Below are 23,298 nucleotides of genomic sequence, written 5' to 3'. Positions count from 1 at the left end.
TATACTGTACCTGCGGCTCTTTAAATCGCTTTACGGTCTTATCATTTTTTCCTTCCCAAACAACATCAGAGCGTCAGGGGGCCGTGTCTCTCGGTACACACGGAGTCTGTGATTATGGCTGTATAACTTCATCTCGGTAAGTAGACGTGATGCTGACAACCTCTTGACTGTGCCGAGCGTCTCTCAGACGCATTACAGCGGGTAGTCGACTTAATCACATGAACTGATGGATTCTGGGAATTCTGGTGCCCTTGTAGCTCCCAGACATTTTAATATTGATCTGTGCAATAGAATTTAATCCATTTGTGCTCTTACAATCATCTCTGGGGATGTGAGAAATTAAACCTTAAAACTGTTTATCAGTTTTTCGTGTGGATGAAAGATGGCACGTAGGAACAGCACAATGCAAACACGGATCTCGATCTATAATTCCTCTGAGAAGACTCATACAGCGCGATTCTCATAAGAAGAACTGCTTGCTTTTTAAAATGTTGAAGGACACCGAGCATGTCATGTTGCACAGCCATGAATCGTAACTTTAATAATAAAGACATTCTTTGTGGACACAAAGACTCTAGTGGCCTCGTGTATCCTGAAAGTTATACCGCGCACTTGCATCGCCCTATTAAAACATTAATCTGAGAGATGATATGCTTGAATAAATCTAACAGGATCATCTTTTGTATCGACTTAACTAATTATCTTTAAACTGGACGTTCAGACTAAAAACTCTACACCCAATTTCCCACCTGCAGTCCTGAATATTTGTACAGTATATCCAAATGATGTTTATAAATGCAAACTTGCTGTAGCTGATGAGCAATTCGTGTAAACAATCTTAAAATAATAACAGCAATCCTCCATATTTAAAGTGGAATATGAGTTGACTCATAACTGGAAGTTGACTCGTGGGGTTAACATTATGCTGCTCCAGCCTCCAGACTTCTGCTAAAATGCTAGAATGGCACATCTTTACATCCTTTGTGATAGCATAATATTGTTGTATTATTTTTTCAAAGCTATCTGTGAAAGATACTGCTATTAATATAACAAATACTGAAGGTGAATATAAATACATTTACAGTATTTACAGTGAAAATCCAACATAAAGAGCAGGCAACAAAATCTAAAGCAGAGATTCGTGTATGTTTGTTGATATCAATACAAATGTGCTGTGATTGGTTAAGCCTCTTGATTTGCTCTGATTGGCTGGACTGTCTCAGATCATTCATGCGCAGCGATTGGTTAAGGCCATAGACTGTAAAAAAGCTGAACAGTGTTTTTATTGACTTGAATTGTAAAAAAAAAATCCAAAATCTGTCAAAATTGGCCCCTGACATCTTGCTTCAATGATGTCATTTTGAGCATAAGTCTGCGCATTAGTGATTGTGAAGTATTAAGGCCCCACCCATTTTCCCATTTGACTCGATCACAAACACACAAATAATGTTTTCACACACCCTTTTAAGAACTAAAATCTAACTTATTAGAAAATTGAACACCTAAAACTGCATTTGTTTGATAAGAAATAACTAATAAAAAAACAATTCTTTGACTCGCGTCCTATTCGTTGGGTTTACCCTCTGTTTTTCTTCACTATGGCTGATCCGAGTATCTGCACTGTGGTTGGTTGGTCTGTCTAATTTTTTTTGGGTGCAGTGACTGGTCAAGCCTCTTTCTGTTCACTATTGATTCTCTGCGCTGTGATTGGTTGGTCTGTCTCAAATCATTCAGGTGCAGTGATTGGTCAAACCTCTTTCTGTTCACTATTGATTCTTTGCGCTGTGATTGGTTGGTCTGTCTTGAATCATTCGAGCGCAGTGATTGGTCAAGCCTCTTTCTGTTCACTATTGATTCTCTGCACTGTGATTGGTTGGTCTGTTTCGAATCATTTGAGCACAGTGATTGGTTAAGCCTTATTCTGTGCACTGTGGTTGTTTGATTCTCTGCACTTTGACTGCACTAAGCTGACGTAAATGATTAAGCAACTGGTTTAATTCCTAGTTAACAGACAAACTGAGAAACGGATAAATAAATGAATGAATGTCTCACCTGTGCAGGAGTAATCATCAATGCGGATAAATCCAGTGTGACAGATGCACATGAAGGATCCGGCTGTGTTCATACACTGTGTGTTTTCATGACAGTAGTGTCTGCCCTCAGCACACTCATCGATATCTGTGAAAACATCCGAAAATCACTCATCCACTTAGAAAAACATCTGGTGCATACTTCAGATTATATGACAGAACGATAATGACATAAAACTCGAGATCATTTCTGGATTCAAGATTCAAGATTCATTCTGTGTCTTAAAAAAGCATCCAGAAAGATCTCATCAGACCAGTAAACACATGGCAGAGCCAAGTCCCGGCCATTTGACACGACTCCTCGAATTTATCACACTGAGATCAAATAAAAGGTATTAAATCAAATCTCATAGACTTACAGATCTAATAAAAAGCCTTATGAATTTTCCTCAGCCCCGTACTGTTGTATTTCTGATCAATTCAAAGTGGCTTTATGGCTCAGGGCTTCAATTGAAACTTTAACCCAATTTACTTCGAACTCTTGTCCTTAAGCATAACCTCTGTCATTTCTCTTCTTTCCCGTAATTCACTTAACTTTCACTTCATCTACAGCTTGTGTGATTAAACCTCTCTATTCTGAAAGAGAATTACCAGATCATCCTTCAGAAACGCACACAAAACACACGCTTTCAGCTTGGAGAAAATCCAATGACCTTGATTCAGTCAAGAGTAAATCACTGCGTCTTACACTTTGAATAAACGCCCGTCCTCCTGTCATGTGTGTCATGATACCGCGGTACACACACCCTGCTTTACCACATATAAGAGTCAAAGAGACGAGTACTGAACTCTGTTTTCTACTGTTTTCCTGTTGTTGTTGTTTTTTCTGTGTTAAAATCAATCATGGCGAAGCGCTCATAAATCAGTTTGACACAAACACAGTAAATGGGCACGAGAACCCTGACGCCTGTACACAGGCCAAATAATAAAAGCCATATTGTTTGACCACTACTTCATATGCATTTTATTTTATTTCCATATATAAACACTCTAGATGTCCGCACCTTTAAAAGTAAATTACTTATTAAAGGATTTTTTTAGTAATGGATCAAAATGAGTGCTGCAGACGCGCGGTTCATGTATGCATTGTGTGAAACCGAATATAGCAGCTATGTGTCTGAAACTGCTGAATGTAGCATCTATTTACATTTATATCTATGGTCAGGGACTAGTTTGCATATTCATAGAGCTGCATATACTAAAGGAGGCAAGGGTGTAGAGATACACAAACTGTTTTAAAGCATGAAGAAATGACTGTTATAGGAAAAACTTTATGCTCAAAGTATTACCTGATAAAATTATGGACTACAGGGGGACTGTAATAAAACTAAGCCAGGACCATAATAATGGGGTTTACATACTTTATGAAGCTTACATTAAAAATATATTAAAATGTAAGTTATATACTGTTAACATACAACATTTAAATTTGACTTAATAGATGTTAATGTAGGAACTTTATGTAGTACTATCACAGACCTCCTGTTGAAGACCACTGATATTTCTGTTTTACTTTTTTCTAATTTATTTACTATAGTAATTGGAGTTCAGATGTGAAACCCTTTACGTGTTTTCTTGTAAATAAGGATTTTTTTTAGACTCTTGTATTTAAGTTTAGTATTTTCACTTTAATGGAAGTTTGTAATTGAAATGCCTTCAGAAATGTCACTTTAGTCTTTTCATTGGTATTTGACTGACTTTCACTACATGCTAGCATTTTTGCAAAAATATTTCACTTCTAAAAAATGAACTTATTTGGACAAGACATAGTAAACTGTTTATCTGTTTAGTCATTTTGACCGTCATTGTGTTCAGCGATTCTGCCAACAAACAGGTATTTCTGAATGACCTAAGGCTGGGATTAAGCAGATTTGAAGCAAAAATATTTGATAAATGTATAATACGTGCCAAGAGCATTCGGTTAATAATATTATCTAATTTTGGACAGAAGTGGCGTTTAGCGACGTTCGCATTTGAGCTCCTCAACTTTAGTAACTTTAGTCATTTCATTGGTATTTAACTCATTCCCATCCAGCCTTTTTGTGAAAAGTTGCCCACCAGCATTTTTTGTGATTTTCACAAAAGTTTCACAAAAGGAAAACTTTCTTCTAAAAATATATAAACATATAAATATATCAAATAAAAGAACCGACCGTCTGCTTTCAAACAAACAAACAAAACTGAAAAAAAGTTTCATTTTTTCTCTGCTTATAAACTCTTAAATATGGGTATTTTGGTAACACTTTACAATAAGGTTCATTAGTAAACATTAGTTAATGTATTAACTAACATGAACAAACCATGAGCAATATATTTGTTACAGTATTTATTAATCTTTAAATTTTTGGGTCATGTTAGTTCACGGTGCATTAACTAACGTTAACAAGATTTTCATAAAGTATTAGTAATTGTTGAAATTAACAGTAATAAATGCTGTTTAAGTGCAGTTTATTATTACTAATAATGTTAACTAATGAACCTTATTGTAAAGTGTTACCGGTATTTTTCTAAAAAAAAAAATTGTTAGAGATCATTCTGAACGTTAATCAAAACATACACAGAGTTTAAAATTAATAAATATTTTTTTTGTTTCAGTTTTTTTTACATAAATTGGATAATCGCGGTATTAAAGATTAACATTCAAACTCATCAGGAACACATTTTTCATGCAAATGTTTTCTCTTAATTGACGAGATAACTCGTAAATGGCTTGGAAAGAGTTAACACATTTGACTTTCATTTCATGCAAGTTTTTCTGGAAAAAATTCTACTTAAAAAATGCACTTCTTTGGACAAGACAAAGTAAACACTTTATCTTCTGTGCATTTTGAAGACTTTGTTGAAAGATTTTTGTGCCGTTTAACAATTCTGCCCACAAAGTGGTATTTCTGAATGACCTAAGGCCAGGATAAAGTGGATTTGAAGCAAAGGTATTTGATGAACGTATATATGATAATAACGTGCTGAGAGCATCTGCAATTCACCCCTCAACTGTGCAATTATTTGGGTTGTATTTCATGATTTGTATGCAGTGTTTCAGTCTCGAGCATGAGCTTTTATCTGTGGGTGACATTATTTTCTCTCTCTGTCTCTCTGTGTGGTCTTTCTGCTTGTAGGTAGATAACACACTGTGTTATCAATGCTAGAAGATACAGAGTGGTCTCCCACAGATCTCTGCTTGTGGCTCATATTCCTAACATTTAATCACATCTATGAACAGCTGAAGTCTAATAACAGCTACTACACACTACAGATGTGCTAAAGGATATGATTTAAAACCAACTAGTCAATATACATGACATCTTCAAGACTAGATTAACTATCTTTATATAATGTCTGAAGTGCTTCTCTTATTGTAGTGATGGTGGGTCAAAACTATAGATTAGAGTTTAAAACAGAAGACCACATATAACCATGAACGAGTTGATTTAAGATAATCTTTACAATCAAGTAAACTAAAATGTAGATACCTGAATAACAGCTAGTTTTAATGGCACAGACATCTTTATTGCCTTTTACATTAGCCATTAAGTATTAAGGTTTATTGGAGCGTAACACAGAAGTGCATTTTGAGTAAGTTCAATGGACCTGCAATGTGCTGCAATTTTCACCTGCGTCCTCGCATAAAGGACGTATTTATCTTTAAGAAGGTCGTGATGCTAAAAAAACAAGTTTGAGGTTTTAGCAAGGTTAACTTCCCCTTTAAATGGAAAACGCACATTGATTTCTCACGTCAACCGAGCGTTCGATAAACACCCAGAGCCTTGTCGCAAAGACATTTCTTAAGCGCGGAGTCCACTTAGTAAATAACCCATCACGTGAGCTTATACTAATGAATGTTCGTCCTTAACAGAGAAAGAGTTTAACATCGACGAGCAGACCTCGGTCATTAAAGATCCACTCGACTGCGCGCCTCTAATGCAGGAGGAAAAATCCCACAAAGAGAAGAATCCTTGAAAATGTCTTAAATAATTAATGAGCTTTGGCACAATGACTACAAAGCTGCAATAACATGAAAAAGGGACGACGGCATCAAGTCCTCCGAACGTGCCGCTATTGTCTCATTACCTTGCGTTTACAGCCAATAAATCACGACGCTATCTGAAACGCTTTGTCATTCGGCTCTGGAAGCGCATAATAAAGCTAGTGAACTTTTCTGGGGTACAGCGAGAGAGAATGGACTGTGGCAGGCCGAATTAATCCTAATGAATTGTTTCGTCTCCTATAAACCGCTCTCTAAACGAAAAGCAGAACGATGCGATTCATAAAGCGAGTGCGTCCCGTGAGAGCTCTGAAACAAACTGACAAAAATCTCAGCCCTCAAACAACATCAGATTGTAATCGATTGTCATTTACAGCTCATTCAGAGGAGATGACTAAAGTCACGAGAGATTCAGTGGAGACGTGGATGAAAGACAAAGAGAAACTTTTATGAGAAAACACAACAGTCACAATAGTTCTCATTAAATGCATACTACAAATAGAAAGAGAGTAAAAGGGCACAACACAGGCACAAAAATTTCATTTCCATTATGACCAATGTAATCATAATGGTTACCGTTAATGCTGCGTTTACACCAGCCACGGTAGAGGCGGCAAGCGTGGGTGATTTACATGTTAAGTCAATGCAAAGATGCGATTAGGCATCCTGCGGCACGGTACATGCGAATTTAACGTTGCCGCGGTAAACGCACAAGTTCAAAAATCTGAACTTCGGCGGATTTCCGTGCCGCGTTAACCAATCAGGACCTTGCTGTAGTAGTGACGTGATTACAGGAAGCGAGTGGAGTCTCAGCAGAGTCGCAGAAGCCCCTCCCATGACGCGAATTTCCACGTGAATGTCTCGAATGACTAGAATTTCACGCGTGAATGAAGCCAGTAAACTCAAATGTTCAAGCGTCCAACTACATGCGAATAGCGCATTTTTGCCGCCTCTACCGTGGCTGGTGTTTACGCCGCATAAGGGTTTAAGGGGTGGTTCACATTTCTTATCTAAAACCGCGTGGAAAACGAGACCGCACCGCTTTCCCCTTCCTTTCCTACGCATTTTCCGACGTGACATTCTGAATAGCTGAAGTAGAAAAGAACGTGGCGCACTGTGTGTGCATTGCAAATGGATCCCGGCCGCCGGTGCCCTCTATTTGAGCACGCTTGCTGCGGGGCTACATTTAAAATAACGTATTTGTGGGCGCAAAAGACCCACATTGTGAATCGCCCCAATGCTGCGTTCAGACCAGCCGTGGTGGAGGCGTCAAGTGCGAGTGATTACAATGTCAAGTCAATGTTGCCACAGGAAACGCGCGAGTTGAAAAATGTGAACTTTAGTGGGAAAACATGTAGGGTTAACCAATCAGGAGCTTGCTCTAGTAGTGACGTAATTGCAGGACGTGAGCAGAGTCACAGAAGCCCCTCCCATGACGCAAAATTATTGTCTTGATGACTAGAATTTCACGCGCGGCTTTAATGCGTGAATGAAGCAAGTAAACTCAACATTTTCAAGCGGCAAACTAGACGCGGTAGATGCGAATATGACACCTTAAACGCGGCTGGTATGAACCCACGGTTATGCTGCATTTACACCGATCGCGTTTCAGGCGTCAAAATCGCGTCTACCGTGCCTAGTTTACCACTAGACGCGCGGAAAAAGCAAGCATTTAACGCGCGTCAGAGGCAAAATCCGCTTCTTGTGGGAGGGGCAAGTGTGGTTATGTGGTTGTCTGTTTGCAAGATGGCTAATGTTGATTGTGCATTCATCGAGAGAGTTACCGGTTTGTATTAAGTCACCTTACTATAGGGGGGAAATAAACGGCGTGGGTCGATAAACGGCGCGGGTCTATAAACGTCACGTGACTCAAAAGTGAAATGTGTATTTACAACTTACCAGGTTGTCCATTGTCCTCACTGACACTCTTTCAAGCGAGGTCCTTTTTATTCCTGTCTCTATAGAAATAAGAACTTGTGTTGTATAGCTCCGGGTGACTGCTCAAGCAGGCTCTTGATTGGTTAACGCGGCGCAAAAATCCGCCAAGGTAAAAAAAAATCAACTCGGGTGTCAGCCAGCAAATTCGCGTCAAGCGCAAAATGCACAAAAAGAACCATTCGCTCGTGTTGCGCATACCGCGGCATATGCTCAATTCGCCCCATTCGCGCGAATGAGGCGGAAACGCGTCTTCCGCGCCGCGCTAAACGCCTCATCCACGCCGCGGGACCTCCAGACGCGCATCAACGCGTCTTCATATTGACTTAACATTGAAATCACCTCTACCGTGGTTGCTGTAAACCCAGCATAAGACATGCTTTTTAGGCATATAAATAATGTCTCAAATATCAGTAAATTGACAAGTGCAAACCTATAGTAAATCGTGTTGCGTGATTTATTTCACTGTGTGTCTTTAGTAAATCCTGACAGTAGTTCTTTTTAAGGCCAAAGAAGCGTTTGGCATGTTAAGCACAAGCCCTTCATTTTTTTTTTATCTACCTCACCCAACTCAATCTACCAAGAGTAGCGCAAATGAGCGTAGGGTTTAAGGGGCGGTTCACATTTTGCATCTAAAACTGCGCAGAAAATGTAATCGTGCTGATTTCCCCGTTCTTTTCTATTCTTTCGACATGACATCCTAAAAAAAAGTATTTTCAACTGGCTGCAGTGCCGCCATGTCTAAAAAAAAGCATTTTGCACCAGCCGGGCAGTGCAAATGTGTCATGACCGTGTCACTCTCTCCTTGTCATGCAGCTACATTCAAAATAACATATTTGCACGTGCAAAAGACGCAAAATGTGAATCGCCTCTAAGATATGCTGTTTTAGGTGTTAAATAATGCAAACCATTTAAATACTCTCCTCCCATACATTTTGTGTCTGAAAGGAAAAACTCGAATAAATGCATATGCAATATATATGACATATGCAGTCCATGCCTTTTCAATGCTAATGTGTGTTTTTAGTAAATCCTGACAGTAGTTTTTTAACGGCAAAAGAAGCGTTTGGCATGTCAGCCAGTAAATCTGGCCCTTAGTTTTTGATCTACATCACCCAACTCTAGTCTCATTATTTGTTTCGACTAGTTACTGGTCAGAAGCAAAAAATATCAACGGGTTTGCAGACATTAACCCTTAGAAATAAAGGCATTTCACAATGCCATAGAAGAACTATTTTTGGCTGGTAGAAAATGTCAACCAAGGTTCTTCAGATTATAAAAAGGAAAAACGTTTTTTTCTAATAACCTTTGATTGAATGGCTCTTTGAGGAACCAAAATGGTTCTTCTATGGTATCGAGAACATTTTAAGCACCTTTATTTTTAGGAGTGTACTCTTCTCAGTAATCTGCAAATGATCCCTGATCACCTCCCAACATTTCCCCATTTAGACCTCCGGCAAATGACATTCATCAACGGCTTTACTTCGCATTCAGTCCTTCAGTACATATACGTTGTATACGGCTCATTTACATCATTGAACAGAGTCTTTCCCTGGTAATTAACAGTCATTTCAATCTTTACATTCTCAAGGTCAGATCATCAAGCTTTTTGAGAGATTACTAAGAAATAAACTGAGTGATAGCATCCTTTAACATACTACGGATCTACTATAAGTCAAACAGTTATTCAGAGCTGGATTTATGATGTTCTTCTGTTTTGAGTCATGAACGCCTTCATTTCGCTTTGACTCTGAAGGTGTGAATTGAATGCAATGTTGCAGTTATATAATGCAGGAGCTCCAGCGATGTCTACAATAATCCGGACACACTTCACTTCATCATCCGTCTCTTCTGCTGTTTGATTGAAACTCATGCAAACCAGCGTGAACATGCTGGAAAACACACGCTTTCCACTCCGGCTGGGCACGTGTGAAAGAGAAGCACGCTGGTTTGAGTATTCCCACGAGTCCATGGCACTCCACCTCTCGTATGAAATATTGAAACAGGACTGATCTCATCAGCACAGACTCGCGCTATTTTTAACTTGCCAATGCTCATGATGCCTTTAAAGATCTACGTAGCGCGTCGAGAGAGATATTCCACGCTTCTCTGCCTGCATAATGAAGAGAGGAAACGTCTTTCCAATCTCCTGATGTTCAGGGTTGCGAGACAATAACGAAGGTTAGGCGGGGACCTGACATGTCTGCCACAAGGTTTCCACGGTGTTTAGTGATTTTCTATCATGTTTGATGGGAAACGTAGCAGTAAAGGTGACAAGTTTTGCTATATGCTATCAAGGTCATGGGTTCACATACACGTCTGTTCATTTGATGGAAAGCTACAAAAACAGGGTGTAAAGATTGCATAGGCCTACATTATAATATAATATAATGTAATGTAATATACACTCCATAAAATGCTGGGTTGTTGAAGCAAATATGGACTACTCCAACCGTTCAAGGACTGAAAGATATAGAAGAAAACTGCAATATTTTGCTAAATAATGCAATAAAAGATTTTCAGTTTGTAAAATCTATTTCAATCATAATAAAAAATATTTAAAATCTTAAAATTATATATCCAACATAAATTCTTTCTGATAAAACACTTTCTTTGTCTCTGGTCTCGAGCAGTAAAGCTTATACGCATGATAAGGGAGGTTTATTACTGCAAGTAACCTTGGACTACAAGACAGACAAATTTTGTAAACTTTTTTGGAGAAGCATTTTAATTCTTTCCCTGCCAGCGTTTTTTTTTTTTAAGTTGACAGTCAGCATCAGCTTTTTTATGAGTTTCACAAAAGTTTAATGCCTTCCAGAAAATTTTCTTCTTTAAATATATAAACATACAATATAGAAAATTAAAGAACAGAGCCCCTGTTTCCAACAGCAAGAAAAAAACATACATTATCAAAACATACACAGAGTTTTTTACTGTTTTTGGATCAGTGGTGCTTCAGTGTTTTATAAGTTGAGTTAGAGCGACACCTGGTGGATAATAATGGAAATATGGATTGCCGTAAAAACTCATCAATTAAGAGAAAACTCTTCTCTGCCAATGATGAGTTAACTCGTTCATGGAGGGGAAAGATTAAATAAACTCTGTATATTAACTCTTTCCCCGCCATTAACAAGTTATCTCGTCAATTAAAAGAAAACGCTTCCCTGACGAGTTTTTAAGGTAATCTATGAGCTTTTATCCACCAGTGAGGCTATTACCCAAGTGATAAAACACTAGGTATATCCACTGATCCAAAAGCAGTAAAAACTCTGTGTATGTTTTAACCATTGCTCTGAATCTGTAATCTCTAGTAATCTCATCTTTTTGCTCAATTTTCTTTCTTTTTAAAGAAACCTACCCAAATTTAAGAGGTTATAAAAAGAGACCAAATGAGAGACCAACCTTTCTTTCCGTTGTGTTTGTTTGTTTGTTTGAAAGCCAAGGATCTGTTCTTTCATTTGATATATTTGTATGTTTATATATTTATAGAAGAACATTTTCCTGGAAGGCATCCAACAAAAATGCTAGCGGGCAACTTTAAAAAAAAAGGCAGGCGAGAAAAGAGTTAAACAGGGAAAACAGAGTCCTGTAGGCTACCATTGTTGTTATGGGTCATACTCAGTTATGCCCATAAACTGAAATAACACATGCATGACACAGTTACGGTTTTACGTAATTTACAAAGCGTCTACAAGCCATCAATATCCAAAACTTGCATTTTGAAACACTACAGTACATCAAAAGTTTGCGTTTTCAGGACCCCAAAGTGATGTTGTTGTGTAAATGAGCAGCCAAAATCACATAAAAACTGCACCCATTTCGGTTGTGTAAAATAATCGCAAGCATCCATCAAATTCCAAATCAAAGAGCAAATAATCTAATGAAGCATCTTTTATTCGTGAAGTAATCCCATTATTCACTGGATTAATCACAAATAAGCATGATCACAGGTGTTGCATGATATATGCCCCATTGGGAGATCATCGATACAGGGTAGTATCGGGAGCCAGGCAAAAATTTTACCTATTTATTTAGTTGTTCACTTTTACTCATTTATATCAAGCCACTGGTTTGGTGGACAAAACTCCAAGGGCAGCTGGCAACATTCTTGCCATTTCATGTCATTGATGCCCAGGCGCTCTGAAATTTCTCGCGTGCCAGGAACACATTACAAGCTCTCTCATGTGAGGAAAAGCACGCATTGCGGGCTGGTGTTGCAAGTGCGGGTTATCCTGGAATGTTAATGTGAAACTACCATGATAATAATAATAATAATATAATGGGCAAACGATCATCATAAAGGCCCGCCATCGTACATATGTCTGCCTATCGTCACAACCCTACTACACAAATTTTCCCATTAGATTTCAATCGAAAATAACATTTCACTGTGATATAATAATATCATACACCCACATCATCTGACTTCTCTTTAATGTTGCCAAAAACAGTCAAGAAAACTAAAGCTATTGCATACGCAACCACAATCTACAAATGGTTTCCATGTAAACAGCTAAGAGCAGATAGTTAATGATGGAAACCTCAGCACCAGGTGTTACGTCCTAACCAGCAAGGTTAAAAAGAACAAGGTGACAAATTAAGTCTGAAAGTAGGACACTGCCGGTGAATCCGTCTCACCAGACAAAATTTCTAGGTTACACATGGCTTGCGTTTTCGTATTTTCCAAAACATGTTTTTGCTGCAGGTTTTTCTCTCGCGAGCTTCCCGAACCAAATCCCACAGGTACGTTTAGGAAAACCGTCCCCTCCTTCCAACTGCGTGTTCATTGTAAGCCGGTGTGTTTGATAGCATCTTTAATTATTCATATTCTCCAGGTCTTTGATAATTACCTGACCAGCCGTGCGTGAGGCGAGGGGCGGGCAACCGTTGGGTCGCTCCTACACATCTCCGGGGTTTATTTTTAGCCACCGAGATGAACAGGTTTCATTAGAGACCCGACTGATGTGCGGGGAGGTGACGGGGGCGCGGCGTCCCCAGAAACTCAGCCACAGTCATTAGATATTCTACAAAAGTAGGGCAGACAGAGCTCGGCTCGGCTTTGAGAGGAAGCAGAGGATGAGCAAGGTGGAGGGGAAAGACACTGATGACTTACTCACACGGATATGAAATATCAGCCAATTAAAATGCCAAAGGAAGAAGAAATCTGACAGGGATGGATGGATCACCGTGTTGATCAAATTTCGTTTTCAAGCTATGCACAATGATGTCACTGAGAGAGAATCTGTTGACTCTTTTTGTGCTGATAAAACTTTCCTATAATAATAGGAAAATGTTATATATGTTCATGCGCATGTCACGTGTGCACGTCTGCGCTACACATCCATCTTGACAGTTCAGCTGACTCATTAATGAATGATTGATTGACAGCTCACCTTCACAGTATGCGCTGTCCTCACGCAGGGGGCGGTATCCGTTCTTACAGCTGCAGCCGGCTCCTGCGTCTAAGTTTATGCAGTCTGAGTTCTCTGCGCAGATGTTGTTTTCAGCGCAGAAGTCGTGACCTTTAACACAGGGTAGAGGAGATTAAAATCAATCATTTCGGTAATATTACGAAGTATAGCGATAAATCCAACAGGTTAATTAAATAAGATTTCATTTGAATTTAAAATTGGTTGTTTTGTATGTAAATACCTCTGCAGACTTTGCAGCATCGGTCTGTGAGCGTCACTTGTTCAGATTCAGGACAGGTGAGCTCTGGACAGTCTTCAGTGTTTGATACTCTGTGCATCGTGCGATCCTGGAAGCAGAACAGAATATAAACTACATGAAGCCGAGCTGAAGAACTGAGTTTACAGTCCTGAAGACGAACTGGCATCATCTCATTTGCATTTGTAGCGTTTGCTTCTACAACACAAACTTACTGAGTATTTAAATATATATGAGATAGTAAAAATAAAATTCAATCATTTAATGAATTCAGTAGTCTGTGATTCTCTAAACATTCAATAATTTTTTTAAAGAATATATATTTTAGAGACTTTTACTAAGTCCCACACTTTATTTGTATGTTTTGGTCAAAATGTACAAGAACTCACTGTGTATGTGTGTTACCCATGAATACAAATGAGCTCATCCTGTCAATACTTAAACCAAAAACATCTCTACAGTAAACATCACTCGTACCCTGCACTCGAACAGCTGACAGGGTCTACTGGGATGATGAACCGCACGACGATCTCCTTCCACCAACATCTGCTCGGAAAACAGGCACATCGCTGCAAAGAAAGAAAAACAAACATCAACAAACAGTACAACACACACACCTGTGGACAGAAACACACACACACACACACCTGTGCATGCACACATACCTGAGCTGAAACACACACCTGTGCTCAAACACACACACACGCCTGTGCACCAACACATAACTGTGCACCAACACACACGAGTCCACACACACATACCTGAGCTCAAACACACACCAGTGCACAAACCCACCTGCACACGCACAGAAACACAGACACCACTGCACCAACACACACACCTGTGCACCAACACACACCTGTGCACACACCCATACCTGAGCTCAAACACACAACTGTGCACAAACACACACCTGTGCACAAACACACCTGCACACGCACAGAAACACAGACACCACTGCACCAACACACACACCTGTGCACCAACACACACCTGTGCACACACACATACCTGAGATCAAACACACAACTGTGCACAAACATACACACCTGTGCACAGACACACAACTGTGCACGCACACACACGTGTGCACGCACACACATCTGCACGGAAATACACACCTGTGCACACACACACCTGCACAGAAACACACAACTGTGTGCAAAAACACATACACAACTATGCAAAAACACAAACCTGTGCTCAAACACACACCTGTACACACACACATCTGCACACAAAATACACCTGCACAAACACACTTGCGCTCAAACACAAATACCCTTGTGCACACATACTTAAGTGTTAAGTAAATAGACCTGTGATCAGAAACAACTGCACACTTGTATTAATGTATTAATGTTAGTGCACTCTGAAGTCTACATCTTGTTTAACATGAAGGTTTCTTCAATGTTGCTGTTGAGTATTAAAACAATTGTTTAACAGTAATTATAATGAATGTGTAATTAAATGAATTAAACCTTGAGTTATTGTATAAACATAATATCTTTTAATTACAGGAATTTATCTCAGCAGCAGGCTCGATCAATGTCCATCAGGAGCTTTACAGCACCACAAATAAAGAAACAAAACCTTTCATGGGTAGATATTTCATGAAAAGACTCCATCACTCCCACAAAGAGACATTTCTGTCAAATGATTTTTAATGAAAAAATATATTCAGAAATGAATTTTAATGTGTGTGACATTGAGCTGAATATATGTGGAAAAAAAACTGTGTGGTGGCTTAAAGACTCCATTAACTGTGTTCACATGTGAAAAATATCATTATGTAATTTGTGACCGTGCATATGAAATCAAACTTTGATGCTTCTGATCTCATTATTAGATTATGAGACTTTAACCAGGACTTCATAGACAGTCACATAATATCAATAAATGGTGTATTTATTGATCAGTGGCTTAAAATAAAAGCTAATGCATAACCTGACATTGACATGATGATAATATTTTAAGTTGTTCGTTTACTCGACAGGTTGAGCTTTGACTTTTGCTGTGAGATGAAACACTCGCTGGTGTCTATGAGTATGAATATTCATCCAGTATAACTCATGATATAAAAGGGTCATCTTCACTTCTGTGATTTATGAATGAATTAATGAGCAGAGATGATAATGAGCCGAATGAAAGCCTTGGATCAGACACAATCACCACTCGTGTATTTTGTTAAAATTGTGCATCAGGGTGAAATAATCTAACGGATGATCTGTTCACAAAAACACAAAGCTTTACAGTGACGGTATTTCTTCTCTATAAAGGTCTTTCGAGAAACATCATCTCGTCAATAAAGTAGCTACTTAAGATCAAATTTGCATAACCCTTGCGGGGCTGTGACTTATTGGCTGCTGATAAATAATTGATTTGAATATGCAAATGTACTGGTTGACACCTCTGGAGGAGACGTGTGAATGTATCTTAGCAACACAGGCGTGTGGTCAGTTGTAGAGAGAGAGTGTGTGCGTGTGTGTGTGTGTGTGTGTGTGTGTGTGTGTGTGTGTGTGTGTGTGTGTGTGTGTGTGTGTGTGTGCGTGCGTGCGTGCGTGCGTGCGTGCGTGCGTGTGCGTGTGTGCATGTGTGTAAGGAGAAGGAAGTGCTATTGTTGGCATTGAAGAGTGGCAGAACACCCACAGTAGATGAGCTGAGTGTAAGATTTTGTGCGTGTGTGTGTACGCATGTTAGCGTGCATGTGCGTGTGTGCATGAGTGTGTGCGTGCATGCATGAGTGTGTGCGTGCATGCATGAGTGTGTGCGTGCATGTATGAGAGTGTGTGTGCATGCATGAGTGTGTGCGTGCATGCATGAGTGTGTGCATGTGTGTGTGCGTGCGTGTACTCACACTGACACTCCTTGCAGCAGTTTCCTGGCACATACGCTGCAGTCGTACCTTCAGGGCAGTCAAGCAATGGACACAAAATCTTCTCGCAGCGGACCGTTCCATTCTAAAACAACATATAAACATTCAGTCTGTGCTGGACAAGATAGAATTAACTACTGTAAAGATATAACACTAAAGTTATTACAGAGATTTATATATAAGACCATAAAGATCAACAGAGATGATAATAACGTATTGAACAAATAAAACGTAACTACAACTGAGTAATAAAAAAGGTAAAACTTTCCAATAAGGATGTATTTATTAACATTAGTAAATGCATTAGTTAACAATAAGCTTTTCATCATTTATTCATCTTTGTTATACCACAGGGCTGTTGAATGCTTTATTCTGATTGGTTGAGAAATGCTCCATGGGTGTTGATTATTTTTCTGTAAACCGTACTCCTAACCTTTAAAATGTCTTAAAATAAAAAAAAATTGCTAACCGTGGTATAAGCTGAATAATTATCTCCGGTCCTTTTGAATTATTTGATTTATACCACCTTGGGTGTGCATTATTTTCTTATAATTCAATAGCCGTTGTCAATTATTCCTTACTTAATGGCAATACATTTATTCATGTTAGTTCATGATGCATTAACTAATGTTTATAGATACATTTAGATTTTTTTAAATGTATTTGTCAATGCTAAAATTAACATGAAGTAAGATTTAATAAATGCTGTAGTTGTATTGTTTATTGTTCATGTCAGCTTATGTATGAACTAATGTTAACAAATACCTTATTGTAAAGTGTTACTATAACAACTGTAAATAAACAACTGTATTTAACTAAATATTTATGTCTGGGAATGTTAACAAAGTTAGAGAAGTCACGCCTGTAGGCGGTAATCTTTGCAACGCCTCCGGGTAGTTATTTCAGTCATGCAAGACTAAAATCCTATCTATTTAAATGTGGAAAGACAGATATCTCTAAAAGCATGTGCTAAAGCCACAATTATACACATATATATTACCCTGACATCAACTCTACCATAACCTTTGTTTCTTAAGCTCAAATTGCACTATAAGGATTTTTATTCAAGGTCTTTTAGTGCGGGTTGTGAAGCGCCACACGTGACTGTTCAGAGCTCCGCCCCCAGCGAATCATTATCAGTCTTTATCAATTGATGATTGGTTCTTTTAACTGGAAGGCGTGGCTTCCATCACCATATTGAGCGTTGCATTGTCCACTATGGCGAGTAATGGCAGTGTGACTTTTACAAATGAACCACCAGCTTACACAGAAGATATCCACAGACTTTATTAACAAGAAGATTATGGCTTTAAATCTATTATAATGCAATTCTTTAAAAACTCAAAGTAACTATTGTCAACGATTTACATTTAACCCTCAAAACAGATCTTCAGTGCTCGCAGACATCTTAAAGGGATGAGTTTCTCTCCCTGAACCCTGTCAGACATCCCTTCAATATGAGATAATGTTTCTTTCATTAACCGAGTCTGTTACTGGTTTCACTGGGATGTCTTTCTCATCCCAACTGCTATTGAAGATCCTCTGAATCTCTTTATGTTTGGACAAACTGAGTGCACTGGGAACCAGCAAACGCCCATCACAGATGTTCAGGGACTTCTAAAGAGAGGACACAATTCTTTTGTCTGTCACTTATCATTCGGCAAAATATTCATCTTAATAAATCTGTAATGAATGTAGAAGAGATCACACGAGAAATAGCTTTCAAATTTTAATGTCATCGCTGCAAAACAACACAAAGAATCACATCAGCGCGTGTGTAACCCGTAATATTGGGTTGCGTTTGACCTTAGATACGCGGTGAAAATCTCATTATCGTTTACAAAACACTGTGACACACGACTAATAAACTAATTGCAGAGCGTGTGATTGGGTGAGGATCTATGTGTTATCTAGTGAGAGAGATGCATTACTTTGCACACCAGATGCAAATGAAGCGAATAAATCACGCTATTCATGCCTAGTTGGACATTTGAACCTTTTGAGTTAACTTGCGTCATTCACGTGTAAAATTTGTGTCATAAGCGCCCGAAATTTGCATCATTGGTGTGTGAATTTTGCTAAATTCGTGGCTGAAATTTACGTCATTCGCGTGTGAAATTTGCATCATTGGTGCTTAAATTTTCCATCATTTGCGTGTGAAATTTGCATCATAAACGCGTGAAATTAGTGTCATAAGCGCATGAATTTAACAACATTCGTGGGTGAAATTTTCATCATTCATGTGTAAAATTTGCGTAATTCGTGCGTGAATTTTCCGTCATTCGCGTGTGAAATTGGCGTCATTGGCGCATGAATTGTGCACATTTTTTTCTTAAAATTGACATATTTTGCGTGTAAAATTTGAGTTATTCATGCAATGAATTTTCCATCATTCGCGTGTAAAATTATCGTCATTGGCGCATGAATTCAAAATTTGTGTGTAAAATTAACATATTTTGCGTGTAAAATTTGCGTTAGAATTTAAGTCATTTGCATGTGAAATTAGCCCCATTCTCGTCATAAGTGCGTGAAATTCGTCATTTTGTGTAAAATTTGCGTCATTCGTGTGTAAAATTTGCGTCATTTGTGCGTGAATTTTCCATCATTCGCGTGTGAAATTTTTGTCACTCGTGTGTGAAATTTGCGTCATTCGAGTGTGAAACTTGCTTCATTCGCGTGTGAAATTTGCGCCATTCGCGTGTGAAATTTGCGTCATTCGTGTATAAAAATTTGCGTAATTTGTGTGTGAAATTTGCGTCATTTGCATATGTTATATTATTATGCATATTATTCGCTTTCTATAATAGTATGAAGATGTGTCATACAGCTCCGGGTGTCCACATACAGTGACGATGTTGTCCTCCATTGTTGTTTCGTATTTCTGCCTCAGCTCGCTACGCCATAACCACGTCACTACAAGAGCACTTCAAACGCCCGAAACGCACAATTTGCGCAGCAGGATGTCTATCACTCGAGCTCAACGCTTTATACACGTCGGGTGTGAACGCACCATTAGACTGATAATGACACCTAAACTAACATCAGGTTGTAGATGGTAATTAGGGTAGATAGTCCACATGATGTCACTTGTTTTGCTCATGAATATTAAAACGCTCTACCGGATTTCTGCTAATTTCACAAACTGACAATCAAAATCAAATATCATCCGGAAATGTATAGCTACCTGAAAAATAACACGTGTCGACAGATTAATTAACTTTAACTAACTAGCTCAGCTAGATTCCCCTCAAGCTGTTGCTTTATAGACAGTGACAGTTTACACTCATGTCCTGATGTTGTATTATTAATAATAGACTGACACAAATCAGAAAGCAACAACACATGAAATCAAATTGTGTACAGTAGGTTTCAGACATGAGGGATAAGATACATTTACATTTTTACATTTATGCATTTGGCAGACACTTTTATCCAAAGCGACCTACAGTGCATTACAAAGAGTTTATTTTTATCAGTAGGGGTGAACGGGGCAGAAACTAACACGGGGTTAATTGTAACACGGCTACTTTACATATTTCTACAGGGCCGAGCAATCTGTGCTTTTGGTCTTTTTCTCTTACTGTCAGAAGATCTTCTGTGAATTTGTAAGAAGTTTTTTGGTTAAGAACCACTAAAGCAGTAAATATTCAACATTTCTCCACTCCTGATATATGAATTAATAAGTGGGACTAAAAGAGGGCAATGTGACTTAAACATGCAGTCATCGGGCACCAAACAAACCCAAAAAGAGTTAAAATGGTTGAACCATTAAGCACAATCTGAACATCAGTTCGTCTTGGACCAATCGCCGAATGATAACCGCACGGATATATTACAAACTACAGACGAACATCTATCAGCTGACACATTTCCACCATCACACGCTTCATATGTCTTGACGCTCGGCTCCAGATGAAACTCTTAAAGAAATGACGTTCATCAAACTCACCGAGCACGTGCAGTTTCTGCAGCCATCCGTCCAGGTCTGATCTTCTCTGTAGGTCACATCTTTCACACGGCAGGTTCGCTCGCAATAACACGAATCCAAACCTTTCATCTTCTCCTCGGCCAGAGACAGCTGATCCACAAAACAACAAGCAGGAACATAACGTGTATATATGACAAGAAAATAGTAGCGTATTCCAAACCTTTCAAAATACAACCCATTACTAAAGAACTTTCTAGTACTTCAGATAGAAAATAAAACAGTCCACTGGGATAAAACAACTATTATGAATTCATGGAGAAATGTTTTTTATGATACACTGACAGTGTGCTATGCTAAAGATTTGAGTGATCGATATCAAACTCACAAAACATTTTTTAAAAGTACTGTATATCTAATTTTAGATATAACATAAAGGAGTCATATGATCCCATATTATGTCTTTAGAGCATGGATCTTCAACAAGGGGTCCGGGAGCGGTCCAAATAATGTTTGAATGCAATGTTTTGGAAAAATGAAGTTAATGCAAAATAGTATCATATCATATCATAATGCTAAATGACTAAATGTAAATAGGTTAATAATAGGTTAATAATAAAATAAAATTTTTAAATAAAAAAATAAAATAAAATAAAATAAAATAAAGAGCATAACTTTTCCATAATAAAATCTATTCAGTTAATTTAAAATATTATTTATTCTTTTTTTTTAAAAGCTTTTGAACATAGCCATCATAAGGGGTGGTTCACATTTCACGTCTTTTGCATGCCCAAATACATTATTTTAAATGTAGACGTACGGCAAGCACACTCAAATAGAGAGCTCTTTTTTCCAGTTATGGCAGCCAGTTAAGAATATTTTGAATTTTCAGAATGCTGCATCGGTAAGAGCGTTGAAAATGATGTGGAAAGTGGTCCCGTTTTCCATGCGGTTTAAGATGCAAAATGTGAACCGCCCCTAACAATGTATAAGTTATAAATAATAATAAATCCAGTCTTCATTTGATAGATGTACTGGGGCCCCCGGCTCCTCCTCTCTATCTATTAAGGGGTCCTTGGCCTGAAAAAGGTTGAAGACCTCAGCTTTTTGTATATATATTAGATCTGTAAGGTTGCAAAGATTAAAGTTTCAAACCCAAAGAGATCTTCTTTATAAAAGTGAAGCCTCATTCAGGTGCACGTCATAGTGTGGGAAGATTTGCATAACACCACCAAATGTATACGAAAAAAATAAGGTATAACTTTAATCTGCGCTGCATTATTGTTGTCGCCCTCGCCATACAGATTGGGCTTGTTAAGGCTGACGTCATGCACCACTTCTAGGTCCAACCAATCTCAAATGCAATAGGGAAATAAAACATTTTGAGTAATATACACTCATATCGTAATGCAAAACTACAAAAAACACCCAATCCTAATTTATTTCTCCATAACAAAAACGAAATGACCAGATTTTGACTCATGGGCATTTTTACATTTATTAATGCATTGCTGTAGGTGATTCAGTGAGCCTGGAGACTCAATATTTTGCCTTAAATGTGTGATATGAATAAATAGTGCTCATTTACGAAAATAAATAATATCCTCTATTGAAATGAGTGAAAACAGTGGGTTTCATTCCCTAGGCATGCGTACACACAAACGTACGGATGTTTTAAATAACAAATTATGATTTAACAAAAAATTTCAGATTAAAATGTATTTTAAATGTATGCAAAAACGTAAGAACAACTTAGACCACAAGTTTGCAATAATCATGAGCAAGGAAAAAATATATAAAATATATAACACAGATATATATTATAGGGTTCTTTTTCCTTGTTCATGATTATTGTTTATGTGCGTTCATACATTTTTGCAAACATTTGGAAAAATTTTTTAGTATAAAAGTTTTTGTTGATTCATGATTTGTAAGTTAAACGTCCAAACGCATATTTTATGAACAAATTTGTGCATATGCATGTTTAGTGAATGAGACCAAGTCCTTATGTCATGACTTGACAAGCTCATTTGCTTTTGGTAGCTGATTTTCCAAATATGGTAACATTTCCTTCTCACGCTTGAGGTATTCGGCCAATCACACGCAGTGGATAGCTGGCCAATCAGAGCACACCACATTTTTCATTGTACGATGAGCTTTGTACAAATCAATGCATTTCCAGGGGCATAGAATAGCACAAATAATGTACGGTATGTCGAAAATAATGAGGTTTTTAACCATAAACCACGTAAACGCATTGCATTACACCAAATACACAAAATAATGTGCAACATCATATGACTCCTTTAATAATAAAAGAGTCCCTCAGCCCAATTAAAGTCTGTATTTGACAATTAGTGACTTTGAACACAATAACGATGATTTGTTATTTGCTATATAATTCTCCATTATTCTGCCAATACGACTGCATTTTATCGATGTGCTGGCTGTTCTGCATCATGAGAGTTTTTATTTGTCATCCAGAGCTTGACAGATGGTAGTTATTACAATAACACAACAGCAAAGTACGTCTTGAAATTCATATCACACCACAACCCAGATGTTTAGAAAAATCCGCTTGGTTTCATCCGTCAAGCAAATAAACGGAAATATGCTAAATTTGGTGGCACGCAGACAGCTGAGGACGTTCATTTATCTTCTGCTTTCTATCAGAAAGATTGGTTTACTTTACCTTACTGGAGGTCTTAGCCAAGATATCTTGAAGTTCCATGATCTTCTGCACGAGTCCGTGGAAATCATTACAGGTCGGGCAGGCTGAAGAACAGAAACGTGAGATCATTCGTCTAGAAGTAACTAATAGGCG

The 23,298-nt window shown here is 38.2% G+C and overlaps 1 protein-coding gene across 1 annotated transcript in view; it reads right to left on the bottom strand.

Annotated features, from left to right (window-relative positions):
- nell2a (neural EGFL like 2a) overlaps nucleotides 1-23,298 on the bottom strand; it is a 79,816-nt gene that overhangs the window by 36,034 nt on the left and 20,484 nt on the right. Inside the window, exons 7-13 of the mRNA XM_065277362.1 lie at nucleotides 23,167-23,249; nucleotides 20,499-20,627; nucleotides 16,532-16,634; nucleotides 14,152-14,243; nucleotides 13,660-13,765; nucleotides 13,401-13,529; nucleotides 2,053-2,178 (exon numbers count right to left, since the gene is read on the bottom strand). Coding sequence (XP_065133434.1) covers nucleotides 2,053-2,178; nucleotides 13,401-13,529; nucleotides 13,660-13,765; nucleotides 14,152-14,243; nucleotides 16,532-16,634; nucleotides 20,499-20,627; nucleotides 23,167-23,249 — 768 coding nt within the window. The remainder of the gene's footprint in view (nucleotides 1-2,052; nucleotides 2,179-13,400; nucleotides 13,530-13,659; nucleotides 13,766-14,151; nucleotides 14,244-16,531; nucleotides 16,635-20,498; nucleotides 20,628-23,166; nucleotides 23,250-23,298) is intronic.

Source organism: Paramisgurnus dabryanus, chromosome 23 (assembly GCF_030506205.2).
Source record: "Paramisgurnus dabryanus chromosome 23, PD_genome_1.1, whole genome shotgun sequence".
In the NCBI taxonomy this organism is placed as follows: domain Eukaryota; kingdom Metazoa; phylum Chordata; class Actinopteri; order Cypriniformes; family Cobitidae; genus Paramisgurnus; species Paramisgurnus dabryanus.
Note: the sequence above shows the minus strand (reverse complement) of the source record. Positions and strands in the feature narration are given on the sequence as shown.